Genomic DNA, 26,303 nt, shown 5'->3' on the forward strand with positions numbered 1-26,303 from the left:
AGACAAAGGTTGTTCCGCAGCAGTTGTGAATAGTGATGAGTAAAACACTGAAGAGAGATGTACATAAATGTGACTTTCCCTTTTGTTTCCTTCCAACTGGTTTGATCAGAATCCTGTTCTGAATGCTTCAGAGAGCAGGTAGTTGGCTTAAGATGTTGCTCTGGGTTTGTCTGAATAAGGAGGACGACTTGTGAAGTATGCTGTGCTTTGCGTTATTGTACTTCAGAGGGTCATTCAAGCCTGACTGTTGGGACTTGCTGCTGCTACAGGGAGGCTGTTGTGTGGGATATACCATAGCTTCTGGGGGAACCTGGAGAGGTTGATTGTGTGTCGGACTGGAACGTGTACCTCTTTTTAAGTAACTGGGGTTTTCTAATGTTCTCTAGGAATAGTTTGACTTTGCCTCCAAGAAGTTACTGAATTTTTTTAAACATTGGACTCCTGTACTAGAGCAACCTCAGTTCTGTGCACATGGCGGTGGAACACTCATAGGTGAAAATAACACATGGACTTTTGTTTAAGGAAAAAAACACACAGAAACCAACAGAAAACCTTCGTACTCCGAGACTGAATACAGGGTGTATCCACATCTGGGTTTTTGATGTGTGGCGGGGGGGGGGGGGGGGGTGTGTTACAATTAGAGTAGTACGCACTGTGGATCGGTGCTTAATTTGTACATAAAAAACAAAACTTTGTTTGGGGTAGTTTGTATCGTAAGGAAAACATCTAAAGGCACTGTGTATCAGTCATTTATTTCCATTTAAAAGATTATATTTTTGAGCAATGGAAACTGTACATGTTATCATTTATACATTACTGATAGCTAGGAGTATAGAAAACCTGTTGCTATTACTCTGAAGATGTATCTTGTCATTGATCTATATACATTACCGCATCGCTACGTTATGCAGATCCTCATGACCATTTATTTAAAGAGATTGTAGTAACTGGTACAGTTACAACAGGAATTGTAACGTGGGCTCTTTCGGTGTATCTCAAGCGTGTATCCTTGTGATTGAGTTGAATCCTTCACCAAATGTTTGGCTGGAAATTCCGTCTTGGAGCAATGACAAAATCGGTGCTGGAACAGATTTCCCTCACCCCAACTCCCACTTTACATTATTTATTTAATAGGTCTTGTTTTGTACGTTATGTTTTTCCCCATAACAGGTTTGTGCCTTTTATTGGCTATTTATTTAAAAGGAGCTACTCTAATTTAGGTTGTTTGGGCTTTTTTCCAATGCATTCTTGTACAGCCGTTTCCTTACATGGGTTCCTTCATTTTATAAGAATACAGAATGTGTGGGAAACGCACTCGCCACAAACTGGAAACCATTTTGGGGGTTTACGTTCTGTGAATTCACTTTTTTAACACAGACGCTGAAGCACAAGCCTGGCTGTGTGGGTGTTTTAACTGGGGGGGTCTCAATTTGTTAATACACGAACTGTTCGTTTTCTAAAGACCGCTCAGATCCCGTTATTTGATGAAACAAGTTTTGGAAAAAAAATAAACTTTGGCACATGCAGAGCGGCTGTGTGCGTGCGGTGCTTCGGGTGCGAGGGGTGCCTCGGGTGTGCGTGCGGTGCTTCGGGTGCGAGCGGTGCCTCGGGTGCATGCGGGGCTTCGGAAGCGTCGGGTTAGGGCGTTCTGCGGCGGAGGTATTGCTGCGCTGCCTTTGCGTTACTGAGGTGTGAGGGGTGTCGGGTTCTGGGGCAGTTTAACGTGACCGGGTGCCTGGTTCCTTCGGGAAACCGTGGTGCGTTTTACCTGCGCGGGGTGAAGCCGTTTGTGTCACGGGTGACCGCGGGCTCCCTCCTGAGGAGCCCCACAGCGAAGCGGACAAGCCCACCCCAACGTCAGACGTTGCTGGCTCCCTCAGACGTTCTGTACAGGCGGGGTCCCGCCGGTGTCGCGCTGTTCCCGAGCCGCATTCCTGCGTTAGAAATGAGTACTTCCAGTCGCTGCTTTCTTGCCCCTTCACCTGCAGCAGCGCTTTGTCTCCAGGCAGGAGCTGGAGCTGTTTAACCGGCGGCTCCCGCAGTGTCACACCGGCACGGAGCCGCCCCACGGCGGGGACGCGGCTCCTCCACCGCTGCGGGAGCGGCCGAGGGGCAGCGGGGACAGCAGCGTCCCGGCCCGGCGGCAGGGGCTGCCCTAACCCCACCCCACCGACAGGCGGCGCTTTGGGACGGCCGCCGCTCCGCCTACCGCGCGCTCTGTCGTCACGGCGTCACACACAGCCTGTCAGCCAATGGATGGGATCGCGCTCGGCTCCGGCGTGTGACGTAGGCCTGGCGTCCCAGGGACGGCCGCGCACGCACTGTCGGTTCCCAAGATGGCGGCGGCCACCAGTAACGAGACTGGGTGCGGCGAGGCGGCGGCGGGCGGGAAGCGCGGCCCCCTCGGCATCCCCGAGGCGGTCTTCGTGGTGAGCGGCGGCTCCGCCGGCCGGGCCGCTCCGAGCGCCGGTGGGGGTGGGAGGAGGAGTGGGAGCCGCGCTCCGGCAGCCGGGCCCTTTCCTTGTGAGGCGGCTCCTGCGGCGGGGCCGCGGCCTGGCGGGCGGGCGGGCGGTGTCCGGGGACGCGCGGGCGGCGGGGCTGCTCCTCACTGTGCTTCGCTGTGCTGCGGAGCGGCCCCGCCGCGGCCGGGGGAAGGCGGCACCTTCACCTCCTCGCCGCTCCGCTCCGCTCCCCCGCACAGCGCCCCGGGCTCGTCCCGCGGGCCCGGCCCTGCCCGCGGCCGTTCTGCGGTCTCGGCAGGGAGAGCCCCGTTCCGGAGCGCTTCTCTTCCCCCAGGAGGGGCAGGGTGCCGGGGGCTGGGGGTGCCTTGAGTCCTGAGGGGTTGCAGGGGGGGAGTGGCGTTATTTGTATTCCCTCCTCGCGGCAGACTCCGGTCCTGGTTTTAAGCGGTATCATGTCAGTTCACTATCGAGCTCACGTGCTAGCGAAGAGCGTGTTACGAATGAGCCCTCCCATCGCACACACTGAGGCGTGGTTCCTCACAGCGGCTCCTCCTGCGCAGAGCCCGTTCTGTTTCATCTCCAGCAATGCCGTACCGCACTGCCAGCGCCTTTACCTGCGTCTTCCCCTCATAATCTAGTTCTTGACTGGGGCTGAATCGGTCTCTGGCAGTGACTGCGGTGCCAGGCTGGTTTCCTGCAAACCAGCAAATGCGTGTTTTTGGAGAACAGGCTGAACCCGTTTATCTGACTTTAAAAGGCGATTTCCCAAGCGCTTAATAAATCTGTTGACTGGTTGGAAAGAAGAACTCATCGATGGCACAGTGACATGGTTTCAAAGGTATCTGTTCACTCTCTGCTGTGGGCTGGCTCTGATTGCTGCTTTATCTCACTTGATCAATAAGTATCGATCACACTGGCTGTACCTGGGTTGCCTTTGTCGCATCTTGGAACGCCTGACATCTGCCCTGAACACGTCAGTCATTGTGCTGCTTTGTGCTGAGATTTATTACTGAGATAAACCTGCATTTCTCAGATCTGTGCTGACATCTTTACCAGAGCTGTTTGAACTGGTCAGCTGTGACTGTTCTTGCAGAGATGAATGGATTTGACTTGCATTTTGGTATTTCTAGATGTAGTACCCGTGTTACTCTGTATCTTCCCAGGAAGTAGGTCCTGAACAAATACATACAGTGCCCTGGAATTCAGTGCATCCAGATCCTGCTTTTTCTTTAAGGTTCTTTAACAGTTCTTGGGGTCTGGCAAATCTTACTGGGATGTAAAAGTGTTGCTACCTGTGCCCCACTTCCTTCCACACTTATGGGAGACTAGTATGGATGCAGGTGAAAGGGAAGGGCCATGGCTCCAGCTGCACTGCGAGACCTCCGTCCTTATGACAGAGGAGAACGTGTGGTCTGTGCTGGCTCTCAGTGGAGGTGGCCGCTGGTAGGGGACAGGAGATAACCACAGACCTTTGAGGGGGGCTGTCACATCCCTTGTTTTCATGCTGGCAGCTGTGGGTGCAGCTCCTATTTGCTTCCACGTTGTTCCTTTTTGATGCTTGTGTCTGAAGTATCTCATGTGCTGTATGATGTGACCTGGGATTGTTCTGTGCTTCTGTTCACTTCTTAACCTTGTGTTGGCATCTGAAACCCACTGAAGTTTCCTACTTCTCAGTTTCAAGAGATGCTCATATCAAATACAGATGTGTCTGCAGAAGACATCCTCAATCATGATCTTAGCATACTTGGATGTCAATGTTAAGACAGACTTTCTTTTATTCAAAGGAAGCATACACTAAGAAGTTGTTAATGGTATGTGCTCCACAAAGTGAAAATATCAGGGTCTTGAGAGTGGTTTCATTACAGGCTTTTTCTTCAGACAGTAGGTTTCTGTTTTGTTGTATGCTGCCGTGATAAAAACTTGCTGATCACTTGCTTGATGTTTCCTCCCACCACATGCTATAAGGGCGGTCTTATGGTGAATCTTGTCCTCAGAGATGTTTTCTTTAAGTGTCTCAATTCAGTAGAGGCTCTTCAAACAGTTTATTATGGTAAATACCTTCTCGTAGGCATTGGTCTGTGGATTCTTGTGCCTCTCTAGACTTCAAGTGACATGAAGCACTAACTCAAGGTTTCACTGGAGCTGTAAAGTCACTCCAAACAGAACTTTTCCAACTCTGTTTTCTTTTGAGCTGTTGTCCAGGTGTTTCCAAATAAAGTATCTTCCTTGGCATGTGTGTGTGTGGGAGGATAGGGAATTCAAATCTGAGCACATCTCTTTTGTTATGCTCTCTGCATATGCCCACAGGTGCTGATGTGCAGAAGCAGAGCGAGCGCCTGCAGCTCTTTGTTTGGGTCGTCACTTAAAAGATAAACATAAGGCTGTGTGGGAAGGTGCCATCCTGCTGTATTTCAGGGCTTGAAGTTAGCAAAGACTGTTAACCTCTGTGGTACACAACAGTGGTGTTTACCAGTGAATTTTCTTCCTAAAAAGACAGATGAGTCCTGGCAGGGCCTTGCACAACCTGTAGGGTAATTCTGCAGTTGAGATGCTGCATGACACACCATGAAGCAGGGATCCTAATACCATTGATGCCCAGCTCTGCTAGAGAGCTGTTCTGTTCAAGCTCAAAGAAGTGACCATGTCTCAGCCTTGCAGTGGAGTAAGCTGGGTTGAAAGTCCAACCAGTGGGGCTTGGACGTTGCAGTTGAAAAACCTGGGTGGTAAATCTGAGCCTGCCTTGGGCTGGGCATTGTGCACTGGTAGGAGACCACCAGCATGCAGGGGCTTGGATTCACTTCGCAGCATTCTTGTTTCAGGAGGACTTGGGTTCTGTCCTGTGTCTACAAGCAGGTGTTAGCTGGGGCACAGGAGGTGCCAGGCAGTGTGTGAGGTGAGTTGCTGCTCACCTGCTTTTTCCTTCTGTCTTGGGTGATTTACATGAGCAGAAGAGCTTCCATAAGAGGGGGTTTCATGTCAGAGCATCCTCAGGCCTCACTTGTACAACGCTTGCCTGAATCTAATCCTTAGGGGTTTCTTTGTTTAAAGCTTCTCTACAGGCTCCATGAGGAAGCAGGAATGCTTATTCTGCTGTTGTCGGTGAGGTAGCTTAAGAGATTCCTTGGGCAGTTAGTCTGAAACTTGGTCTCTTGGGCTCTGTTGCACCACTTAACACCATGCTGCCTGCTGGAGTCTCTTGTGGAGTTCAGATTTGTGCTGCAGGTTTCCTTCCTGATAAGGAAGGTGGGTGAGTTCTCACCAGGTTCAGTCATTTCATAGTAAGTTTCTTTAGCCAAGAGAACTTAGGAGTCATAATGAAGGGAACCAGATAGGTGTCTGATAGTGCTTTAGAAGCAAGTTATAGTCTTTTTCTGGTGTGAAACTACTGGAATGCAAACACCTAGTTAAAGGGAGTGAAGAGGCCTGTGGTAGGCTTCTCTCAGGTTTCACAGAGCTATGAAGAGAAAGAAGGACAGAATTGCAGCAGTGGGTCATCTTGAATTATACGTGGGTAAATGTCAAGGTCAGAAATGCATGGCTGATCCCCACGTGCCTTTCAGGAGGCTGAGAACGTTGCCCACAGGCAGGTGGAGCTTCCTGCAGTCTGAAGGAGGCACTTGCAGAGGTCAGCATCCCTGCCTGCTTAGGCCTGTCCTCCCTGGCTGCTTTTCCAGCTGATGGTAGGACTGGCTGGCATTGTTCTCTAGAGGATTCCATGGCTTCCTGCCGGCTATAGGAGCTCTTGAAGGTGAGCTGTTCACTACCATAAAGCCTGCCTGAGCAGATACCACAGTTTTCCTCTTCTTTGTGTCTCTACTACAACATGCTTGATCAGGCCATGATTCTTTTCCTTCATCAGTCTTATCCTGAACAGTTTGTAATCTGATCAGCCACAGAGAAGCGTTATCCCTGCTGTAGGGAGAGCAAAGCAGGGGTTAGCAGTGGTCTGAGGATACCCATCCCTGTCAGGTGTCATTTGACATCTGCTGGGACTGGAAGCACCACTGACAAGGTACTAGCAAATCTGGCTATGAAATAGTCCTTGCATCTATCCTGTAGTTCCCTGCCGTAAAAAAGAGGGGAGGGGGAATTGAAAAGCTGACTAAGAAGGGAAAGTAAATGATTTTGCACCTCACTCCAGAGAACAAGAAGTTTATTTGCCTCTAGAACCCCCTCTAGACTTCGCTGCAGAAAGATGAGAGCATGACTGTATCTAGGAGTGCTGTAAAACTGTTCTAACATTGAGGGTTTCTTTTTCCCCTTTAAGGAAGATGTAGATTCTTTTATGAAACAGCCTGGAAATGAGACAGCAGATGTAGTTCTTAAGAAGCTGGATGAGCAGTATCAGAAGTATAAATTTTTGGAACTTAATCTTGCCCAAAAGAAAAGGAGGTAAGTCCTCATCTTTGCAGAACTGGGAAATGTGTAGCATAGTTTTATTGTTTTAAGTCTATTTTAAAATATCCCAAGAGGTAACGTTTTTATGTTAGGGGAGCTGATATTTGTAGTACCTCGAGGAAAGCCCAGCTTTCTTTTTCCTCTTCTTGAGAGTGAGATGCAAAAGAACTTCCAGTATTGTTGAATTGGTTCTTAAGCCTTTAAGGCCAAACAGTACTGCTGCAGCCTCTTAAATGTGGTCACCTGGGGTAAATAAGAATGCAGTTTTGTCAAATGATGACTGTATCAAGCCTGTAACTTTTGGGTCAGTGACCTCAACTCTCCTCCATAGCTTCAATCTTGATCTGAAGCCAAGCAAGAAGCAGATTTCTAAAATCATAGCTTGATGCAATATTTTTATGTAGATTAAAGTTCCTTCATGGACAAATATCGCTCCTGACTTCTACCTGGAGGCCTGCCTTTGGCAGCCACTGCTGTCGGAGCCCATTATGCTGCTGCAGGGGCTGTCAAGGAGGGGTCTTTTATTTGTGTTTCTGCTGAGGTTTCCCTCTTTGGGAAGATCAGAAATAAGCAAAAATAGAGTATTTTAGCAAAGAGGTATCTGTTACTGTCAGTGCAAGTGTTCCAGTTTGAAAGCAGTATGCATTGCTCTGCTTCAGATAACCAGTGAACCTCAGAGTGCTGCGGGGCCGGTGGGGCTGGAGCTGAGGTGCCTTTACATGCCATAGCTTTCAAATCTGCATTTGGAAGCTTGGAAGGCTGTTAGAGTTTCAGGTTTGGAAATGGAGGTTGGATTGTGTAATAAAACTGCTCGCTTGTTTAGGAAACTTTGTGTCTCTGTAAAATAATACGTGACTGTTGTTAATTCACAGGCTAAAAAGTCAGATTCCTGAAATTAAACAGACATTAGAAATTTTAAAACACATGCAGAAGAAAAAGGTAAACTTATTTTGAATATCTATGAGTATGAGAAAAGCTAACTACTTTTCCACCCTGACAGAACACATTGCAAGAAATGTTTTGGAGAGCACACTTAATATGCCTTTATAAATAACAGAATTGTTTTTAAAGGTATGTAGTACTTTTTGGAAGCTAGTTCAAAACCTGCTTGTAATGCAAACTGTTAACAGTGTATAGATTGCAGCTAAGCTTTGACTTCATCTATTATTTATAGAGATTTCTGTATTGCTTTTAAATACATCTTTTTAAAATGCTTTATTCTTGGAGCTCTAACTTTAATGTTGATGTACAATTGCATAGAGCTCCACCAAAGTTAATACTGTAGCAATGGCAAAAAAGCAGAAAAGTGTGCTCTTTACTGTAAGTTTTATGTCTTTGACATAAGTTTCCAGTGAAAAATAGCAATTTTAAGTTTTATCATTTGTCTTAAGGATTCCACAAATCCAATGGAAACCAGATTTTTATTGGCAGATAATCTCTACTGCAAAGCTTCAGTTCCTCCTACAGATAAAGTTTGTTTGTGGTTGGGGGTAAGTAAAATGGAACTTTCTCTGAAACTGTTTAAATAACTTACAAAAGGCTTACAGAAGACAGTGTTTGTTGCTGTCTCACCTGTACTTCTAGTGGCTATGGGCATAATTCTGTTCCTGTGTGCACAGTGGAGCTGCCCCTGTCAGAAGGGCAAGTCTCACAAAGACATTTCAGCACATTAGTCAAGGTTTCATGTTGGATTTATTTGGTGCTGAACAGCAAATACTTCAGAGAATTGTAATTTTGCTGGTTTGCTCTTTCCAAAAAGCACATTGGTGAATGTTTTCCTTACCTCTTCTATCACTTTGTGGTTCAAATTAACCATCCAGCATTGCTTGGGGTGGGAATAACTTCAGTTTGGCAACCAGCTTCCCATCTTCTGCATTATTGGTATTTAGCATCTTGCTTTCCCTTTTCAACCATGTTTTTAGGGAAAGATGGGGTTTCTGTTACTCACAGGTACCTGCCAGCATTTAGCGTGCTAGAGACTGGTGGGATCAGAGCTCAAAACACAGATTTCTAAGTACTTAAGTGATATACCAGGTTGGGATATTTTGTATTCAAAGGCTTCCTCTATGTGGAGATAACCTGCTGATGTTTATTTTGATACTTCTAAATCCGGGATGTTCCTAAATCCCTGTGTTGGCTGCCAAACCAAACCAATTGGTTACAACACATTGTTGACCTGCTCACCATCTGGGCTGATTGGGCAGTTACTCCCAGCCTCTCCCACTTCTCTGTCATAGAGGGATTGATCTGACACCTCTTGCTTTTAGGAGACTGTCTTCAGAATTCACAAGCATTGACTTCCAGGGAGCATCCCAGGTTTATTTTGTAACAGAGTATCAGAGAAAGTTCATCCTGTTGATGGTTCGTATGGAAAAGCTGTAATGAAATGCCACAAGCAGTATTATATTTAGGTGTTCTTGGCCTTCTGCCTTTATCTCCTTGTTGCTTACAGTCTGCATGTTGGGCTCTGTGCATTACTGTTTTTTGGGAAACTCTTCTGGTTATTTCAGGAGAAGAATGGCTGATTCCCTCTTGCAGCTCCATGCAGCATCTCTGGGATCACGTCTAGTTAGCACATGGCTGCTCAATGCACAGTTCTCAGATGGGACAAAGCTTCATTGGGGCATCTTGATACTGCTCGTTTATCTCTTCATGTGGCAGCTTCTCACTGACACAAAGATTCATAGGTCAAAAACCTCCATGGTAAAGGAAAGGACTCTGACACGAGTTGTATCTTAAAATACCTGTAATACTTCTTGTTAATGACCAGTGCCTGGAGGCTGTTTGTTTGTCAGTGTTCCACACAGATCCCGAGGTTAATCTTGAGTGGAACAAAAACTGTTTCTAGAGTCATGTGGCTCTTGAAAGGTGCTTCTAAGAAATGTCAAGTCTCTCTTTTGAAATATGGTGGAGATGCTAATAACCTGAAAGGCTGAATGCAGTCCACAGGGAGAGAAGTCCCTTGTTGCTTAGCTATAGGACAAGAACCTTTCTGAAGTCACTAGAGGGATTTATTACAGTTAATGCAGTGGCAGAGGCCTTGAGTGGATTCTGGCATTGCTTGTCCCGAATCTTGTTGCCTTGACCTGTCAGGACAGCCTTCTGTTAATGTGCTAAGTTACAAACAGCAGCTTGAAATAAGCCTGCTATGGCTTTTTCCTTACAATGCAAGGGTAACAGCTTTTACCAATCTTTCTTGTTTTAGGCCAATGTGATGCTTGAATATGATATTGATGAAGCTCAGGCTCTGTTAGAAAAGAATTTGTCAACAGCCACAAGAAACCTTGACCTTCTAGAGGAAGACCTGGATTTTCTTAGAGACCAGTTCACCACTACAGAAGTCAGTATCCTTTTCTTTGTTGGCGGGGGAAGAGGTGCATGTGAGAGCTAACACTGGAAAGTACCAGTTCCCTGATGTTTTTATCTGAGACTGGCTGCCCTTATGATTCTGCAGCACTCCAGAAGTTTCACCTTTCCTAGCAGCAAAAGGGAACATTTTGGTTTCAGTGCTGAGGCTATAGATGTAGCAAGGCTTGTGTTTGTGGTTGCAGAACTAGACTGGGAGTGACTGGAAGCGTGGATCGGTGCAGTGGATTGATGGCCAGGTGGCCATTTCAAAGCAAAGTGACTCTTCCTTCCTCTCTAGAGCATGTTGCTCTTTGATCTATTGCTCATCATACCCGATTCAACTGTGTCCATGTTCTCCAAGCCATGCAAGCCCTGCTGCAGCACGCTTGGTGCTGCTTAGGCATTGCTTAACTTGGGGTTTATGTCTATGTACACTGGTGAGGGCAGCCATCAGCTGAAGCACTAGATGTAGTGAACAAAGGCAACTGCTTGTTTTTTCAAGTTGATACTTAAGCTGTCTTAGTGGTGCAGGAAGTTACGGGTACCTGAAATAGGCAAAGAGCTGATACAGACAGGGCGACTGACATCAGGAAAGAGTGGCTGTGAGTAAAACTAAAGGTGTGTTTCTCTGGAGTATCTTTTTGGAGGTTTTTAAGTGAATGGTATAAATGCTGCAGTTAGTTATTAGTATATTCCTGTGTGTTAAGGCTTTGTACCAAGCCAGCTCTTTCATTAAATGGTTTATATATTGACAGTTACAAGTCAGTGAAGTGTGTCCAAGTCTCTAACCTGCTTTCCCCCTTTTCTGTCTTTCTTTTTCCTATCTGAATGCACAGGCTCTTTCCTTAATTCCACACTCTCAGATATGGCTAGAGTTTATAATTGGGATGTAAAGAGAAGAAACAAGCAAGACCCTTCCAAAAACAAAGCATAGTTTTGCCAATTTTAAATGTGGTTTCAATTTCCAAGTATTTTTTATTTAAACACCCCCAAAGTTCATTCTCAAGGGACTGAGTTACTTTAAGCATTTCAGTAAAGGGTAAAATGTATAAAAACTAATGGTGACCACCATTTTATTTATTTGTAAACTCAGAATTTGGTTTCATGCATGCTTCAGGAAATGAATTATTTGAAAAGGCACCATGGAGTCCAGCAAAGGACAGAGTATTTTGATCAGACCAGTCTGTCATAACTAAATTTCTACCTGAGAGCTTGTCTGAGAAGTTGAGGGGCATGCGTGAAACGAGTCTGGCACTGGAGCAGGGATTTACTTTTTCATCTCTGTGTACAGATGATGGAGTTGAAGGTGACTTGGGCAGGGAGATGTGCAGCTGTGATGTGCTAAGAAACAGAGAAAACAGAGTGAAGTCTTGCATTTTGTTTCAGTCAGTTAACAGGCAGCATCACTCGGTGAGCATTCCCAGATACCCACAGTGGATAAGTGTGGTTTTATTACCAGTGGGTTAGTTAACTGCCTGTAACTGAACTCTCAGCACTTTGCACACAAGACTTTGTGACCTCTCTGCAGAGAGGAGTGGTGAATGAGCAGCACAGGCTGCGTCAGGGCTGCAGGTGATCTCTCCCCTTCGTTCTCATACCCATGTGCACGCTGCCGACTTCTACAAACGCCTTGAACAAGGACCCAAAGCACTGGTAGCTTGTAAACAACCCCCACTTCTGATCCCTTAGACAGGAGGGGTCACCCCTCTCAGCCTCCCAGTGGTGAAACCTGTATCGGGTGAGGGTGCGTTACTGAGGCCCGACTGCTGGTGTCAACAGTTGGAGTCTTTATTGGGGTTTTCCGGCGCCTTGCGAGATTGTTGCCTTTTACCTCTGCAGTTTCTTTCTAAACTGAAATGCTCAGTGGTGATGTCAGTGGCTACATATTCACATTCTGTGACTGAGAATACAGGTTTCGCTGCAAAATAAATGCAAATGTCAACTGTTCAGTCTTCATGTAAGAAACAGTATACCTGTAAATTTTTTGTACTTTTATTTCATGATATTAAAATAGTAAAACTAAGCAGTTGTGGCAAACAGCTGGTTTTGTGCATCTTTCTTTGTGAGGAATCATGGATCTCATGTGATTTTGTTTCCCTCCCTTCATCGGGGTATATGTGTGTGTGTGCGTGTGTGTGAAAATGCAGTTGAAGCAGCAGAGATGAGACATGGAGCTGGTGAACAGCAGCTCAAATGAAACGGGGAGTGTGAGTCAGCACATCTGAATTAGTGACCCCGCAGCTCTGTGGCTGTGAAAGAGCAAGAGCTGCAGGGATGGGCAGAACCCAGGGACATCCTTACCACCAGCTGCAGGGAGCACCTGGGCTTGGCTCATCCATACCTGTCGTGCAGGGAGATGCTGTTTGTCCCTGTGGCTCCGGCTGTGGCAGAGAAACGTCTGGATCAAATGCATTCTGTGACTAACAGGTACGTGGGGCTGCCAGGCTTGGCTGGGCATGGGGCTGCTCAGCCCACGGGCTGCTGCGCTGCCCTGTGTAAGAGCATCAGCACTGACGGGAAGGGCAGCTGCAAACACGTCCTGCTTTCTCCGGCAATTTTCTCTTCAATATTTGGATTAATGAGCTCCCAGCAGGCCAAAGCATGCTCCCGCTGGCTGGTCCTCGGGCAGCCAGCGCCTGCCTGTGCTGGGCACAATGAGATGATGAGTTAAGTGTTTCTGCAGGAGCAAATACTGTGTGCAGCTGACAGTGTCCTAATGGTGACAGCGCTGGGGCTGGGGCTGCTCAGTTGATTCAGAAAGTATCAGGCTTGGGATTGGGGTAGGAGATGGCTCTGGCCACAGTGGTTTGGGTGTTTCTTTGATATGAAGTAAGTAAAACCCCAAACCTCATAGACAAGAAGTCGTTCTTCCCTTGCCCAGCATTGCTCTGCCCTTTGCTGTCAAGTCTTTGTTACTCTGAGGGAGAGCAGGTCAGCGTGCAGCAGCTGCGGTGGCACTGCTGCTGCCCAGGGGGTGAGGTTGGGTTTGGCTGCTACTGAAGAGTGCAAGGGGTTGGTTTGGGGTTGGCTTTCTGGCTGCTGTTGCTAAGAGTACTTGTTTATTTTTGAGCCAGTCCATGTTAGCTTACTGCGCTATAGAAGTGCAGGACGTAGACAGCTTACAGGTAAAGGACAGAGGAGAGGGAGGAAAAAAAACCCCACCAAAGTTTCTTTACAAGTTTTGAATTTCACATTATCACGTAGTAATCATTTTGCTAAATACAAGCATGTTTTCAATCACATACAGACAGCTAAATACAGCAGTATTTTCACATTTCGTTACAGTGCATAACAGAAAGCGGAAAGTGTATCGTACGCTTTTATTCCAGAGGGTCTGAGCAGTTGCAGTCTAACATGCAGATTGGTTTTAATGTGTGGTGCAGACCACAGAAAGTAGCTTTCTCTTAGGTTTATTTTTTCTCTTTTTGTCCTAGAGTAAAAGAGCTCCTGACCTTTGTCCTGTGAAAGGTGGCACCTGCTGATTTCTCTAAGCCCCTCTTGCACTAGAAGTCAAAGCATTAAAACCAGTTGTTAGAAAAGAATTCGTAGCATATCCTATAAGCTCTTCATCTTAGAAAAAACATTCCAAATTTTGTACAGATGAATCTACATTTCCTATATTTGAATAAGCTGTCTAGAAAATGCAAGGAATTAGAAAAAAAGATGTAGATAATGATTTCTCTATCATTTAATATAACCATTTGTTACCTCTAAGTAGTTAAGACTGCGTACATTTTCTTCTGCACTGTTCCTCTTTAGAATCATGATCCTTGTGTTTTTAAATTGAAGACTTACTCTGGAGGCCTGCATGCACTGACTGATGCGGGCTTTCTGGAATTTGTCTCTGGGAGCAGTAAAGGGGAATGTCCAAAACCTATTAAACAAAACAGTGGTTGTATGAAAAGTGATCTTTCTCATAATGGCCAGGTTTCTGCACAGCAAATTACAGAGTTTTACTATTGCTAAAGAACCGTTTGATCCAGCTTCTCACTGCTGTTAGTGCAGCACCCTCAGTGAGGTGGCCCAGGATGCAACCGCTGACCCTGAAACACCAAATTGGTTTCTTGGTGGACTTCCCACTCTGAGAAAGAAAAACTGCCCCTTTTGAACTTGTCTGCCCTTGCCATTGTGAAAACGGGACTAACAGACCCATCCCAGCAAACCTTGTGCTCTCCGCTGGCATCAGCCCATGGGAGCCAGGGCAGCCAAGCTCCTGTGGCATGCTCTGCAGCAATCGGCTCCAGCTTTGCTTACCTAGAAAGTTTGTACAGGGATTTCTTGTTGTGGTTTAATCTTCAGGGCACTCAACTTGACCACAGCTGAATCTGCCTTTAGCACAAGGTTTCTGATGTGTTTGTAGCCTATTCAAGAGCAACCAGGGGTTAGAAGCGAGACGCTTACTGTAAGGTGCTGGTCCAGTGCCACCCCTCCCTCCCTCCGACTTCCTACCAGTGTCCCCCCCAGTAGGTGCCACACTGCTGCTCCCCTGCAGAGCCCAGGGACTCAAACTGTTCCTAGAACACTGAGAATAAAAGCATTACTCATGTTCAGTGGTTTGGTTGTTGGGTTTTGGGGGTTTTGTACAGCTTTGCTATGGAAACCACAGGGGTTTTAATTCATACAGACCTGCCCATGTGCTGCAAACTGTGAGACCGGGTTCAAAGGGAGAAATAGGCTGAACACAACAATGATCAAGGCAGCCCACACCTTTACAGACAAGGTAGCTTAAAAAACTGTAAATATTTTATTCTTCCCTATTTTTAGAGGCCTAAAATCAAGCACTAGATGCTTCCTGTGGTTTTACCTAATCACTCTCTCCTGCCCATTAGCAGATTGGTGTATAACGCTTTCAAACTCAAGTGGAAAAAAGTCACTATAGGTTTGTTTGCTTTTAATAGGCTGAACTTCCTTCCTTTGCTGTGGGAGCACAGTTACCCTGCTGCACTTCAAAAGCTTAAGTTAAAACTTAGCAGAAGCAAAGCTTCTAAGTGGTGAATGGCATTCCCAGGAAACATCTCCCTACACGTAGCTTTTGTAACATGGCTGCCACCCCATAACAACCAACCTGAGATGGATCCTCTTTTGTCAAATTAAAACATGGAGGAAAACAAATGTTACTCGAGCTCATCTTGTGGCTTTCCTTTCCACCTGCTCAGACACTCCTGGGGTGTGCTCCTCCTTCCCAGCGCTAGTTTCTTGTCTTCCACAGATGCCAAGAAAGAAAACGACACTTTAACAGCAGAAAATACTGATGGAAGCTGTTGCCTTCTATGCTAGTTAACCTCTTTAAAAACAAATCTCACCTTTTAGTATGGCTGACGCACCTGAGTTAAGCTTTTCAAGTTTTTTTTTTGATGTTTGTTTCCCCTGTCTCCCCCTTTTCCATTCCTCCTTGTGACCTGGCTGGTAAGACACCCAAAGAGTCGGCACACTGCTGTTTGTTAGCAAGAGAGAAATGTTGGTGTGTCCCACCTGGCTGCAACACCCCACCCTTAAGCTACAACATATGAGGATGTGGTTCTCTCTGTGCTCCTGACCACCTAATCCTATTGGAAAGCCCTGAACTCGGGTACATTCAAGGTACTCACCTAGGCAGTAAATGTGTAAAAATGCACTGAATAATTACTACTGGAGCAGGAATTGCTACTTAGAGTCCCAGTTCAGCACAGCAAGAAAAGCACTACTGGGGAGGGGAATAATTTAAATGTTAATTACCAGTCAGATAACTACTGTTTTCCTCTTTAAATCTTTGCTATCAAACTAGGTTCAAGAACATAAGAAAGAAAATTCAGAAGTGTGCACACCATGTCAGTAAGCTTCTCCTGTGGAGCCTGGCTTATGAGGAAACAGTATCTGTGCTGCCTTTTCACCTTCCTGTAGTAAACAGCTGACACAAAGGAAGATGTCCTCTTTCTTTCTCTCTGTCTGCCTGTTTCTCATACTATTAAAGTACCAATACTGTGGCTTCGATACCCAACATGGAGCTATGGATTTACTTAAAAGAGGACAAGTACAGTACCCTGGCACGTGCCAGCCCATCCAGCTCTCTGCATACTCTCTCCTGTCTTGTGCAGCCCCTCATTTCTGCTTCCTGTCTCCTTACAACAGCTACATGCACCCTCACTCACTCTCCTGTAGGTTTGTAGACCCCAGTTCTGAAAGGTTATTTGGAACAGAACATGTCTTTCTGGGGTCTGTTCTGGTGTCCAAAACACTGCGGGAGGCTGTTCACAACGGGAGTGTTGCTCTCCCTTCTCTCACACCGAGTTCACTTAGTAAAGTACATTTGGTTAGTAGAGTTCATCACCACTTGCCTCACTAGAAGAGCTCAGCACAAGCATCGCCTATCTGATTTCACCACTTCTTCTGAAGAGTGCACTACGTTTGGGACAAACCCGCTCTTTACCCCTTCCCATCCCTCCTGGATTGAAATGTCCCCCCTTTTAACAAGCTCGTATATATCTCGAGTCAGGTCAGTGAAGGCCTTTTCCACGTTAATGGCATCCCGAGCCGAGGTCTCAATGTACTTCATACCATATGCAGCAGCCAGTTTCTCAGCCTCGTGCCTGGTGACTTGCCGCTGTGTGTCAAGGTCACACTTGTGACCTACCAAAACAAAGACGATCTGGTATGGCTGGACGTGCACCTTGGTCTCCTCTAGCCACTCGTGGACGTTCTGGAAGGACCTGCGGTTTGTAATATCAAAGAGGAGGAGTCCACCAACTGAGTTCCTGTAGTAAGCTCTGGTGATGGACCTGGAAACAAATGAACCACAACAAAAGTATAAGTTACAGCTGCTTGGGAAGAAGGGCAGAGAGAGTTCAGGTGGGGTTTTGTTTGTTTGTGTGTGACTTCTGATTATTGCTTTTTCTTTCTGTAGCCCTTCTGAAGGGCTGGTCTCTGTTTAATAAAGCAGTGTTGCCACCACCCTGTGTGCACTGCAGAATACAGGGCAGAGGAGCCATTCAGTGTCTTACCACTTTTAGCTTGTCCTCTGTAGAGCCTGCCATTCAAATCTTGGCCTAAAGATTTCATCCTTGGGTAACTGCCCTGCTGATTCATCACAGCTGTGTTCCAAATCCCCAATACCACGCTCAGTCTCTGTTTTCTATCATATGCCCTTTGTTGTTAGTCCTAAGAGTCCATACCCCACCATATAAGTCCTCTGCATACCCTGTTTAACCCATCAGTTTAGAAGCACTGTTACAAATTAAAGGGTCCATCTGAAACCAAACAGACACATAAAACTGACATCTGAAAACTCTGACAGACATGAGAAAGAAGAGGGCTACATTATCTGGAAGGCAGCCCAATGGGTTGCAGCTCGCCTCTGTACATCCAGGGCCTTGGCAGGTAGACATCCACCAACCCCTGCACCTTCTTCACTGTGCTACTGGTCAAAATGATGCTACAACTAATGCACCAAAATTAGCTAGTCCGACCCCTGAGTAACAGCAAAATGATACCAAAGCTTCCTCGGAGAATGCACATTACCACTGGTCTTGTTCTGCCAAATACTGACATTAAATTGTATCCAGAGACCACAGGCTGAAAAATGGAGTGCACAGAATCATCGCAGAATGGTTTGGATTGGAAGGGACCTTAAAGCTCATCCAGTTCCAACCCCCTGCCATGGGCAGGGACACCTTCCACTAGAGCAGGTTGCTCCAAGCCCTGTCCAACCTGGCCTTGAACACTGCCAGGGATGGGGCAGCCACAGCTTCTCTGGGCACCCTGTGCCAGCGCCTCAGCACCCTCACAGGGAAGAGCTTCTTCTGTAACTCTTCTGAGAAAGCACAGGCTTCAGCACAGCCAGAAGCAGCAACTGGAACAGTGTGAGGTGTCCCTGCCTATGGCAGCGGGGTTGGAACTAGATGATCTTAAGATCCTTTCTAACCCTAACCGTTCTACGATACAATGAATCAGCCAGCACAGGGCCATGGAGTGAAGCTGAGCTGTGAGGCTGAGCAGAGCTATAGCTCCATCACTACTACACATGGACACACCAAGAAGCTGTAAAGCTGCAATGTTTCTGCAAAGTCATGGATTTATTCTAAATCCAAAAGCAAGGATCAATTTCAGTCCCTAGATAAACTCACATTTGTGCCTGAACTTTCCTTGCTGGGGAAATATGAGCACTGCTGCATTTTTACCTTGGGATGAGTCCTGTCTGGATATGTGAGACTATTGTTAGGGGTTATTTGGTCCTATAAGGCATGTACCTGGCAAAACTGCCCCAAGAACAGGTGACCTGGAGTTTTCAAGGATTGCTTTATCAACAGACATGCAATGATGGGTGAAAATCCACAGCCAAAAACTGAAGAAATCCAGAAGAGGAGGGGAAAAAGACACTTGGCTGCATTTGGATGATTTCTCCTCTCCCAATTATCTGGCTGAAGGACAACAGTAGATCTGCACATTTGGCACTGAGGGAATTAGTTCTGCCTTTTGCTATCTAGCCAGCTGCAAGCAGATATTGGAGCTTTGAATTCACCCCCACACTGTCACAGGCATTTCTGCTTCTCCCTTGTGTTCCCTGCCACCAGCCCTGGCTCCTCCTGCCAACGCCAACAATGCCTCAGGTACTTCTGAAAGACATGGCAGGATCTCAGCTGAATGCTGCTTTGACATAAAACTAGGTGAAGGTCTCAGCGCCTTTCCTTAAAACCTTCTCTACAGACTGTTTTCCTATCAACCCACAGGAAGCAGACTACATCGCCTTCAGACTGCATGTCACCCCCCAGTTCCCTTCCAAGACTGCTACCTTGCCTCCTCCAGCCATGCTCATGCAGAGCAGTACAGGGACTTGCACCTATTTTGGCCAAGTTTTAACATAAAGCTATTGCCTCCATCTGGGAGGTCTCCCCTGCTCTGTACCATGGTGGGAATTCCTGAACCCAGGTCCTTGCCTGGTTGAGTCCTTCAACAGCTCTGCTGTAGGGGGGTTACACAGTTCAGGGAGTGAGAGCTGCACATGCTTTTGCTTTTGATGACCTTACACAACATCACATTTCAGGCAAGGAAATTGCAATATGTGAGCAACCAGAGATGGGCAGAACCTGATGGATCCAGGAAGAATGGGACCCTGCTCCTCTACATCCCCAAAGCCACCACCTCAGCATTGCCATGCAGCACGTTTTGGGGCCTGATCAGGCAAAACAGAATGAATGGCACATGCCTAACTGTAATTTAAGCCTTGACTGCACGGAAATTGCTTCTAATTTATGGAGAGTGAAAGAGCTCACAATGGGGGTCAGGAAGAGCAGAAATGCAGCACAGCTGCAGGCCAGAGAACACCGACAAGGTATCTTCAAGATAACTACAGTGGTTTCCTCCTTGTGCAGTAGCTGTTAAACTATGCAAAGCAGAGTGCGAATGCTCAAGTCTGAGAACTCTGAGAGGTGCTCCTTCCTACAGATTTCCTGATTAAGAGGTTCCCTGGGCTCTCACAAAGAAGTTTAAGGGTTCCGGAGAGCACCTGCACCATCGTGCTTCTTGCCTACACCCACAAGTCTGAGAGACTTCAGTAACATCTACATCTTTCTTTTTGCCAAGAAAAATGGCTTTTAAGAGCCCAAGAGCTTCTTGCTGCCTTTATGGGGCACAACTTGTCCCAGGGCTAATGGTGATCTGAAAGGGATAAACACAAACCAGACTTTTTGCCTGTTTTTTTTCATACTTCCAAGTGCACCATAAAGACACCAGGGTTTGCTCACTTCCCTCTAGCTTTTCACAGTGGGAATTTAAGCCTGTGCTTTGGGAAGGGCATTTCAAAGCTGCACGGTGTGGGGGTTTTTATGTCACTCACTCATCCTGTCCCTTCCACCCTTCCTGCCTGTGCATGCTGCTGCCCACGGCAGCAGTGCAGCCTGCCCTTGCGCAGAAGGTCGCTTGCTCATCATGCTTACAACCCCAAGTGCTGGGCTGGGTCAACCACCAGCACATAGGGCAAGCAGCCTCCAGGGCCCCAAACTCCCCAGTGTGTAAAAGAAAGGAAACTGGAGCTATCCACCACCTTTTCTTCTTCACAGCAAAGACAGGAGCAGGGGACAGCACCCAAGCATGCCTTCTACGGGCCTCAGCCAGAGATCCAAAGCTGGAAGCTGATGCAACTGCAAGCTAAAGCACCTCCTCTCTCAGCAGAACAGAGCACCAGCTCCTCGCCCCAAAAGGCTGCAAGGTAGCAGAAAACCTGTCAGAGGATAAGGACCAACTACTGCACAGCCTGGGCCAGGCGCCAGCACCACGGATATGAAGGAAGGTGGTGAGAAGGGTGGGGAGGCTTCATCTATTGAATGAAACCACAGCATTCCTCAGGCCAGGCATTACTGCACAGAAGCAGAGCTGTGAAGCTGCGCAGAGATGTGCAGCAAGGAAAGTGTTCCCCGACTGAGCAGGGTGAAAGCGCAGATAAGGGCTAAAGATGCACGTAAAATATAAGTAAACGGGAGGTAGGGAGCTGAAGGTGCAATCACACCCCTTCCAAACAGCACTGTCAGAGCAGTGTGTGTCCCATGACACCATCAGCCCCCCCCCCCCCCGTTTAGCTGGGGTCAAGCCTGCTCCAACCATCACTGCTGCTTTTACCACACAGCTCCGCATGGAACTCTTGGCATGGCCCCATTTGCCACCTTTATTTCCTCTCAAGTCTTCGTTACTATCACTTAACCTCTCAGAGGTCTGTGCCCACGCAGCGCTCAGCGCTGCACTCTCCAGAAAGCACCCGTCACCTCTGCACAGCCACAACTAAGGGTTTGTCCCGGCCTTTCTCTGTCCTACACAGCTAAGCTCTGCTGTCGCTGCAGAGGATCAAACCACACATCCGATTGCGTTTAGCGAGCCTAAGCGCGTTCAGCTGTGAAACATCCTGGTTACTGCTCCTGCACCAACAGGGAGCAGGCGCTTTCCCTGCCGAGCTGCATCCTCTGATGCACAACTCCTCGCTCACGGCTGCCGCGCAGGGCTGGTAAACATCCCCAAAACATCCCACAGACGTCCCCAGCCCAAACCCCAGCCTTTCCTCCGGGTTCCGTCCCCCTCGCCAGCGGCATCGCTCGTCTACATTTGCACCCTACACCCCCCCTTACATCCTGCACAGCCAGCACATCCTGCACACCGGGGCCGCGGCCATGTGCGGTGACACAAGTCCAGGGGCACAAACGCTTCAGGGCGATCTGGGGGCAGAGCTACCAAACCGAAAACAAATCGAAGGGAAAAGGATAAAAGCTGAGGGGCAGCGACAGGCGCGTTTGAACCAGCTTTGTCCCAGCGCCAAACGCCTCCTCCGGCGGTGCGGCCCCGCGGGAGCCGGCCCCAGCCCGCATCCCCGCACGCTGCCCCCGCCGCCGGTCTCACCGGAACCGCTCCTGCCCGGCCGTGTCCCAGATCTGCAGCTTGATCCGCTTGCCCGGCTCGATCTCCACCAGCCTCGAGAAGAAATCCACGCCCACCGTGGGGTCCGAGATCTGGGCGAAGCGCCCCTCGGTGAAGCGGCGGATGAGGCAGGACTTGCCCACGGTGGAGTCGCCGATGACGATCAGGCGGAACTGGTACAGCCAGATGGCCTCCATGCTGCCGCCGCCCGCCTCAGCGCCCGCCCGCCGCCGCCGCCGCCGCACCGCCCATGCCCGGCCCGCGGGCCCGGGGGCAGCCGCCGCTGCGTTCGCCCGCAGGGGGCGCGCCGGCCGGCGGCGACGCGCCGCTAGGCCGGGACCGCGGCGCACCGGAGGCAGGCGGCGGACCGGGCCTGAATCTGGACCGGGACCGCTCCGCCGGAGCTCGGACGGGCGGCCCCGCTCTCCGCGCCACAGCCGCACCGCTCAGGCGGGCCCCATGGCGGCCGGCGCAGGCCCCTGCCAGGCACCCCCCGCTGGCCCCGTCACCGCCGGCGCATCCCGCCGAGCCGCACTGAGGTGCCGCGGGGCGCGGCGGGCTCCGGCCGCCGCCTCAGCCCTGCAAAACCGCGGCGCTGGGGTCCGCTCCCGCGCTCCCGCGGAGCCCGCCCTCCCCGCAGCGCCGCGGCGGGCGTTCCGTGCGGCTGCAGCGCTCCCGCCCCCCGCCGGTGCTGGTGTCGGTGCTGGAGCCGGTACCGGGTGTCGGGACGGAGGCGCGGCCGAGTGCGGGGCGCGCCGTGGTGCAATGGCGGCCGCGCTCTACCGCACTGCCGGGAGGAGCCGCCACCCCCGAAACGCGGCCGCTGCGGGAGCCGGGCGGGGGCGGGGCGGGGCGGGACCGTGCGGGGTAGCCCCGGGCGGCGGGGAGCCGTGCCAAGGCGGGGGGGAGCAGGGCGCCAGGCGGACCCCGAAGCTAAGGAGCACAGGCCAGCACTAACCGTCCTTGGGTGAGCGGTTCTAGCGGGGTGTGCAGCACCTCCCTGTGCGTTAGAGCCGAGTCTCGTTTCTGAGCTCCACGCCTTTGCATCGGGAGCTTCGTTCCCATTGAAAGCTAACGCAGAGCCCCAAGTGCGCCTGGCACTGTCTGGGAGTTTCAGCACTGCCCCCCAGGGCACCGGTCACCTGTATCATTGAAGCCTTGTCTGAAGGGGACAAGGGTACCGGTAAGATACCGTACTAGCAGACTCATGAAACCCAGCAGAGCCACGTGCATGTATAAACAGTGTATGTGTGTATGTATGTATCTATGTGAGGTATATTGTCTCAAAAATGAATAGTTACAGACATTAACTACACAGCAATTTAAATACCACAAATCCTAACAAACCCATTTTCCCCCGCTCTGCTTGAGCCGGTTCCTGGCTCCACAGGGTGAAGCACAGCGTTCAGGAACCCCAGCAACAGCATACCTTGCACAGTGTATACACAGATGCCTTGGATTGTAAGTCCCAGTTCTGATGAGTCTATCCCAAACAGGTAGTGTGGCTCTGTGGGATACAGCTGAGCTCAAGCGCCTGCTGCTTCAGCACTTGACAGCGCAGTTTTGGTCTCTGGAAGGGAAGATGAGCATGTATATTATTAAAAACAGCTACTAAAATGTCTATATTAAGTCAAACATTAAAAAAAAAGGATTTTTGACACTTCTTTTTTATAAATTTATGAAAGCATTGGTGTGCTTTCTTTTTTTAGTTAAAGATAGTTTCATTAATAGCTCATCCTGCATGACCACTATTGAAATAAACAAAATCACAGTGGCTATTATATTCATTAGATCCTCAAAAAAAGACATTATTATAGGTATGAGATAGTTAGCCAGCTTGTAAATTGGACTAGAACATTAAAGAGACCATTTCAAGTCCTGAGGAATAAATGGCAAGCAATTGTTTCAATACCCTTTGAAATATGTATATTAAGAAATAACAACCCAAAAAGATGCTCTTCTAATGTACCTCAGGACAGGAAAGAAAACCAATGAAGCAGTTTGCACAACAACAGAAAAGGTGCAACAGAGAAATATTAAACCTATAAATCCCAGTTAGCAGTACATTAACCAGTGAATCATTGCCAGCGGTGCTTTGTGGGGATCTGTTGCACTTTACCGTATGATTTCTTGGTGCTCAATGCCCATTAGTCAAGCCCACAACAAACTGTGGTTTCTCTTAACTGTTGTTCTCCCCTCCCCACACACATGCACACATATTCCCACTCTTCCACCACCAGATGCCACTGATGGTCGATTTGCAGGTCAACTGTCAGTGGCATCTCCAGCAGGTGTCTGAAGGCAGAGGTGCCAGTGGACATTCCATGGCAGTGGTGTGAGCTATGCCAGGAAACACCTGAAGCTCCCTGACTTGCAGGGCTGTGAGGAGCCAGGGAGAGCACCAAGGGGTGCACTGGTACCCAGCAAACGCTGTCTTAGCCAGAGGAATTCCCATACCATGAGGGACCTGTTTCCCCCAGCAAGTAAACTCGCAGGATCCCATGATGCTGATGTTACTTTCATGCATACAGATGAACACACGCTGCATGACCAGGCAGCCACGTTATTAATTAACAGCAACTGAGAAGGTTGGAGAAAATGAGATCCTGGGAGAGCCCTTGTTCTGGTACCATTGTAGAAAATGGAAAATCTGGTGTCTGAAAGAGAGATACAGAGAGTTAACCTAGATTTGATGTAAGGCAGGTTTGTTGGTTGGGGACAGGATGGGAGGTGCTGGTGAGAAGCAGTAGGAGCATGGGTGCACTTGCAGCAGCCCCCGGACTGGAGGCAGCCTGTCACTGCTCCTACCCATGCATGATTCCAGAGGAGCTGCTTTCTCCTCACAGCTGCTAGTGCTGCAGGATTGCTGCCTGAAAACCATGTCAGCACAGGCTTGGGCATGGCTGAACCCACGCTGACACACAGGGGCCAAGCTCTGGCATCTACAGCAGTACCCATGGGAGTCGAACCCAGCTGCTGGTGCTGTCACAAGAGGTCAAAGGGAGCTCCCGCACCCTGCACTGTGTATAGACAAACAAGGGGTAAAGCCCTTCCCAAGGGCCACCTATGCACACCTGAGTGCAGCTCCTGCACAAGGTGAAAAACATCCACACGTCAGCCACTGGAATGGGTACTTCTAATAATGGGTACTTCTAATAATTCTAAAGCTGGGACAAAAGGGCATGAGGGCTGGAAAACCACTCCCTTGCTACCCTGCTCTGCCTGTAGTCTCTCTCCCAGAGCAATTACATTAACTTCTTTTAAGTGTCAGGTGATGAAGCCCTAAGCAGATACTCAGAAGGGGCTTGTGTGAGGCCAGTTCCAACCCACTTCACACTAGTGGGTGACGAGTGCCATGTGTGCTCTAAATAACAGTGACCACAACCATGCAACTTCATGCTAAGAGCCCAGTGCCAGCCTCAGGTTCCCTGTGGCTGGGGCAGGAGGGTTCCAAGGCAGATAGGTCTTCTTGGGCAGAAGCTCTCTGCCATGATGCCAATGCTCACTGTGGCTAGGCCACAAGCAGACAAAGTACTGAGCCATGGTCAGGGATGGCTGTAACTGAGACATCCCCTGGACAACAGCACTGCATTTCACAGGGTACTTCCCTCACAATAGCTGAGTTGGAGTTTAGTTTTTAGAACCAGTCCGATAACCGGCAGCTGGAGGCCAAAGCCATCTCCAAGCCAGTGGCAACACTATGAGGAGGAGAGCACATCAGCACTGCCCCATGCAATTTTAATGCCCTTTCAGTTTCCAAGGATACAAAAAACAATCAATCTGACACAATCCCTGGCTGCGGGGCTGGCTGCACAGGAGCTGCCTGAGGCAGCCCGAGCCTGCTCCCAAACCTGGGAAGGTGCAGCGACGGCAGCACACGGGTGAACCAGAGCACCCCAACCCATGGGCTGACATCCCCAGCCCTCACAGGTTTTGTATTCCAGCCCCACTCGCAATGGAGCTGCTCATCACTGCAGAGATGAACTGCATCCAAGCCGAGCCCTGCCAGTGTATGCTACCAGCTAGGCCAAAGACCAGCTACGCACTGAAAATGGTTACAGGCCCCACACGAGGGTGATGGGCATGCTGAGAACAGGTTGGCTAACCACACACAGCAAACAATTTATTAGCTAGTTTTGATAAAATACCCGTTAAATTAGGCCTGTCCAGGAGATGTAATCGTCTGTCTCCATGTCACACTGTTGACAGAGACGTGATTACACCTAGGACTAGCTGATGTGTGCCCAGGACAGAGGGAAGGTATTGGGTGAATTAGTGTTTATTGTTTATATGATGCCCACAGTTAGTCAGGGTGGTGCAGACAAGCGTAAAGCCAAGGCACTGCATGGTACTCAGGAACTGACAGCCCAGCTGACAGCAGGCATTGGAAGCATAATTCAGGACTCTGTGATGGGGTGACAGCCGTACAGCCTCCAACAGCAGTAGCAGGAGGGAAGCACAGGCAGGGCTGAATGCCAGAAGGCACATGGTGAAGCTTCTGTCCCACCTTAGCTTTTGGCTGGGCTAAAGTGTCTTTTGTAGTGGTGGACTTCTGTGGCAGACTGGCAGCCTCTGTCCCCGGGAAACTTGTCTGACCTCCCTCACCAAACACCAACCTGTCAGCAAAATGCTTCTAGTGCATAATGGAGTACTGCACACCAAGCATGGTGGTTGAGGTTCCAGGAGTGACATCCTGCAGGGGTACCACTGGGATTAAATCAA

At 48.8% G+C, this 26,303-nt stretch overlaps 2 protein-coding genes and 1 long non-coding RNA gene across 8 annotated transcripts; 1 reads left to right on the forward strand and 2 right to left on the reverse strand.

The window, feature by feature from the left end:
• Positions 1–2,300: 2,300 nt before the first annotated feature.
• VBP1 (VHL binding protein 1) lies at positions 2,301–12,245 on the forward strand. Of its 3 annotated transcripts, none has more exons than XM_057425111.1 (6): positions 2,301–2,429; positions 6,730–6,854; positions 7,733–7,799; positions 8,252–8,350; positions 10,066–10,204; positions 11,072–12,245. In XM_057425111.1, the coding sequence occupies exons 1-6, from the start codon at positions 2,337–2,339 to the stop codon at positions 11,140–11,142; spliced, it is 594 nt and encodes a 197-aa protein (XP_057281094.1). In that variant the 5' UTR covers positions 2,301–2,336; the 3' UTR covers positions 11,143–12,245. The 3 variants fall into 3 exon arrangements, with proteins under 3 accessions (XP_057281094.1, XP_057281095.1, XP_057281096.1); XM_057425113.1 differs by lacking the exon at positions 2,301–2,429 and adding an exon at positions 5,981–6,474; XM_057425112.1 differs by lacking the exon at positions 8,252–8,350.
• LOC130607739 (uncharacterized) lies at positions 7,035–8,699 on the reverse strand. The gene is made up of 3 exons (XR_008974321.1): positions 8,644–8,699; positions 8,433–8,507; positions 7,035–7,103 (listed from the first exon to the last, which is right to left on the reverse strand). It is a non-coding gene; the product is annotated as an uncharacterized LOC130607739 (long non-coding RNA).
• A 1,130-nt stretch (positions 12,246–13,375) lies between the features above and the next one.
• RAB39B (RAB39B, member RAS oncogene family) lies at positions 13,376–21,867 on the reverse strand. Of its 4 annotated transcripts, XM_057425108.1 has the most exons (5): positions 21,564–21,867; positions 16,743–16,963; positions 14,372–14,462; positions 13,917–14,082; positions 13,376–13,711 (listed from the first exon to the last, which is right to left on the reverse strand). In XM_057425108.1, the coding sequence occupies exons 1-5, from the start codon at positions 21,776–21,778 to the stop codon at positions 13,619–13,621; spliced, it is 786 nt and encodes a 261-aa protein (XP_057281091.1). In that variant the 5' UTR covers positions 21,779–21,867; the 3' UTR covers positions 13,376–13,618. The 4 variants fall into 4 exon arrangements, 3 of the variants coding, with proteins under 3 accessions (XP_057281091.1, XP_057281093.1, XP_057281092.1); XR_008974320.1 differs by lacking the exon at positions 14,372–14,462 and having other exon boundaries at positions 21,564–21,866; XM_057425110.1 differs by lacking the exon at positions 14,372–14,462 and having other exon boundaries at positions 13,376–14,082; positions 21,564–21,865.
• Between the last annotated feature and the right edge of the window lie 4,436 nt (positions 21,868–26,303).

Source organism: Pezoporus wallicus, unplaced genomic scaffold (assembly GCF_028554395.1).
Source record: "Pezoporus wallicus isolate ANWC-B61680 ecotype Strahan unplaced genomic scaffold, APGP_CSIRO_Pwel_v1 scaffold_6445, whole genome shotgun sequence".
Classification (NCBI taxonomy): Eukaryota; Metazoa; Chordata; class Aves; order Psittaciformes; family Psittacidae; genus Pezoporus; species Pezoporus wallicus.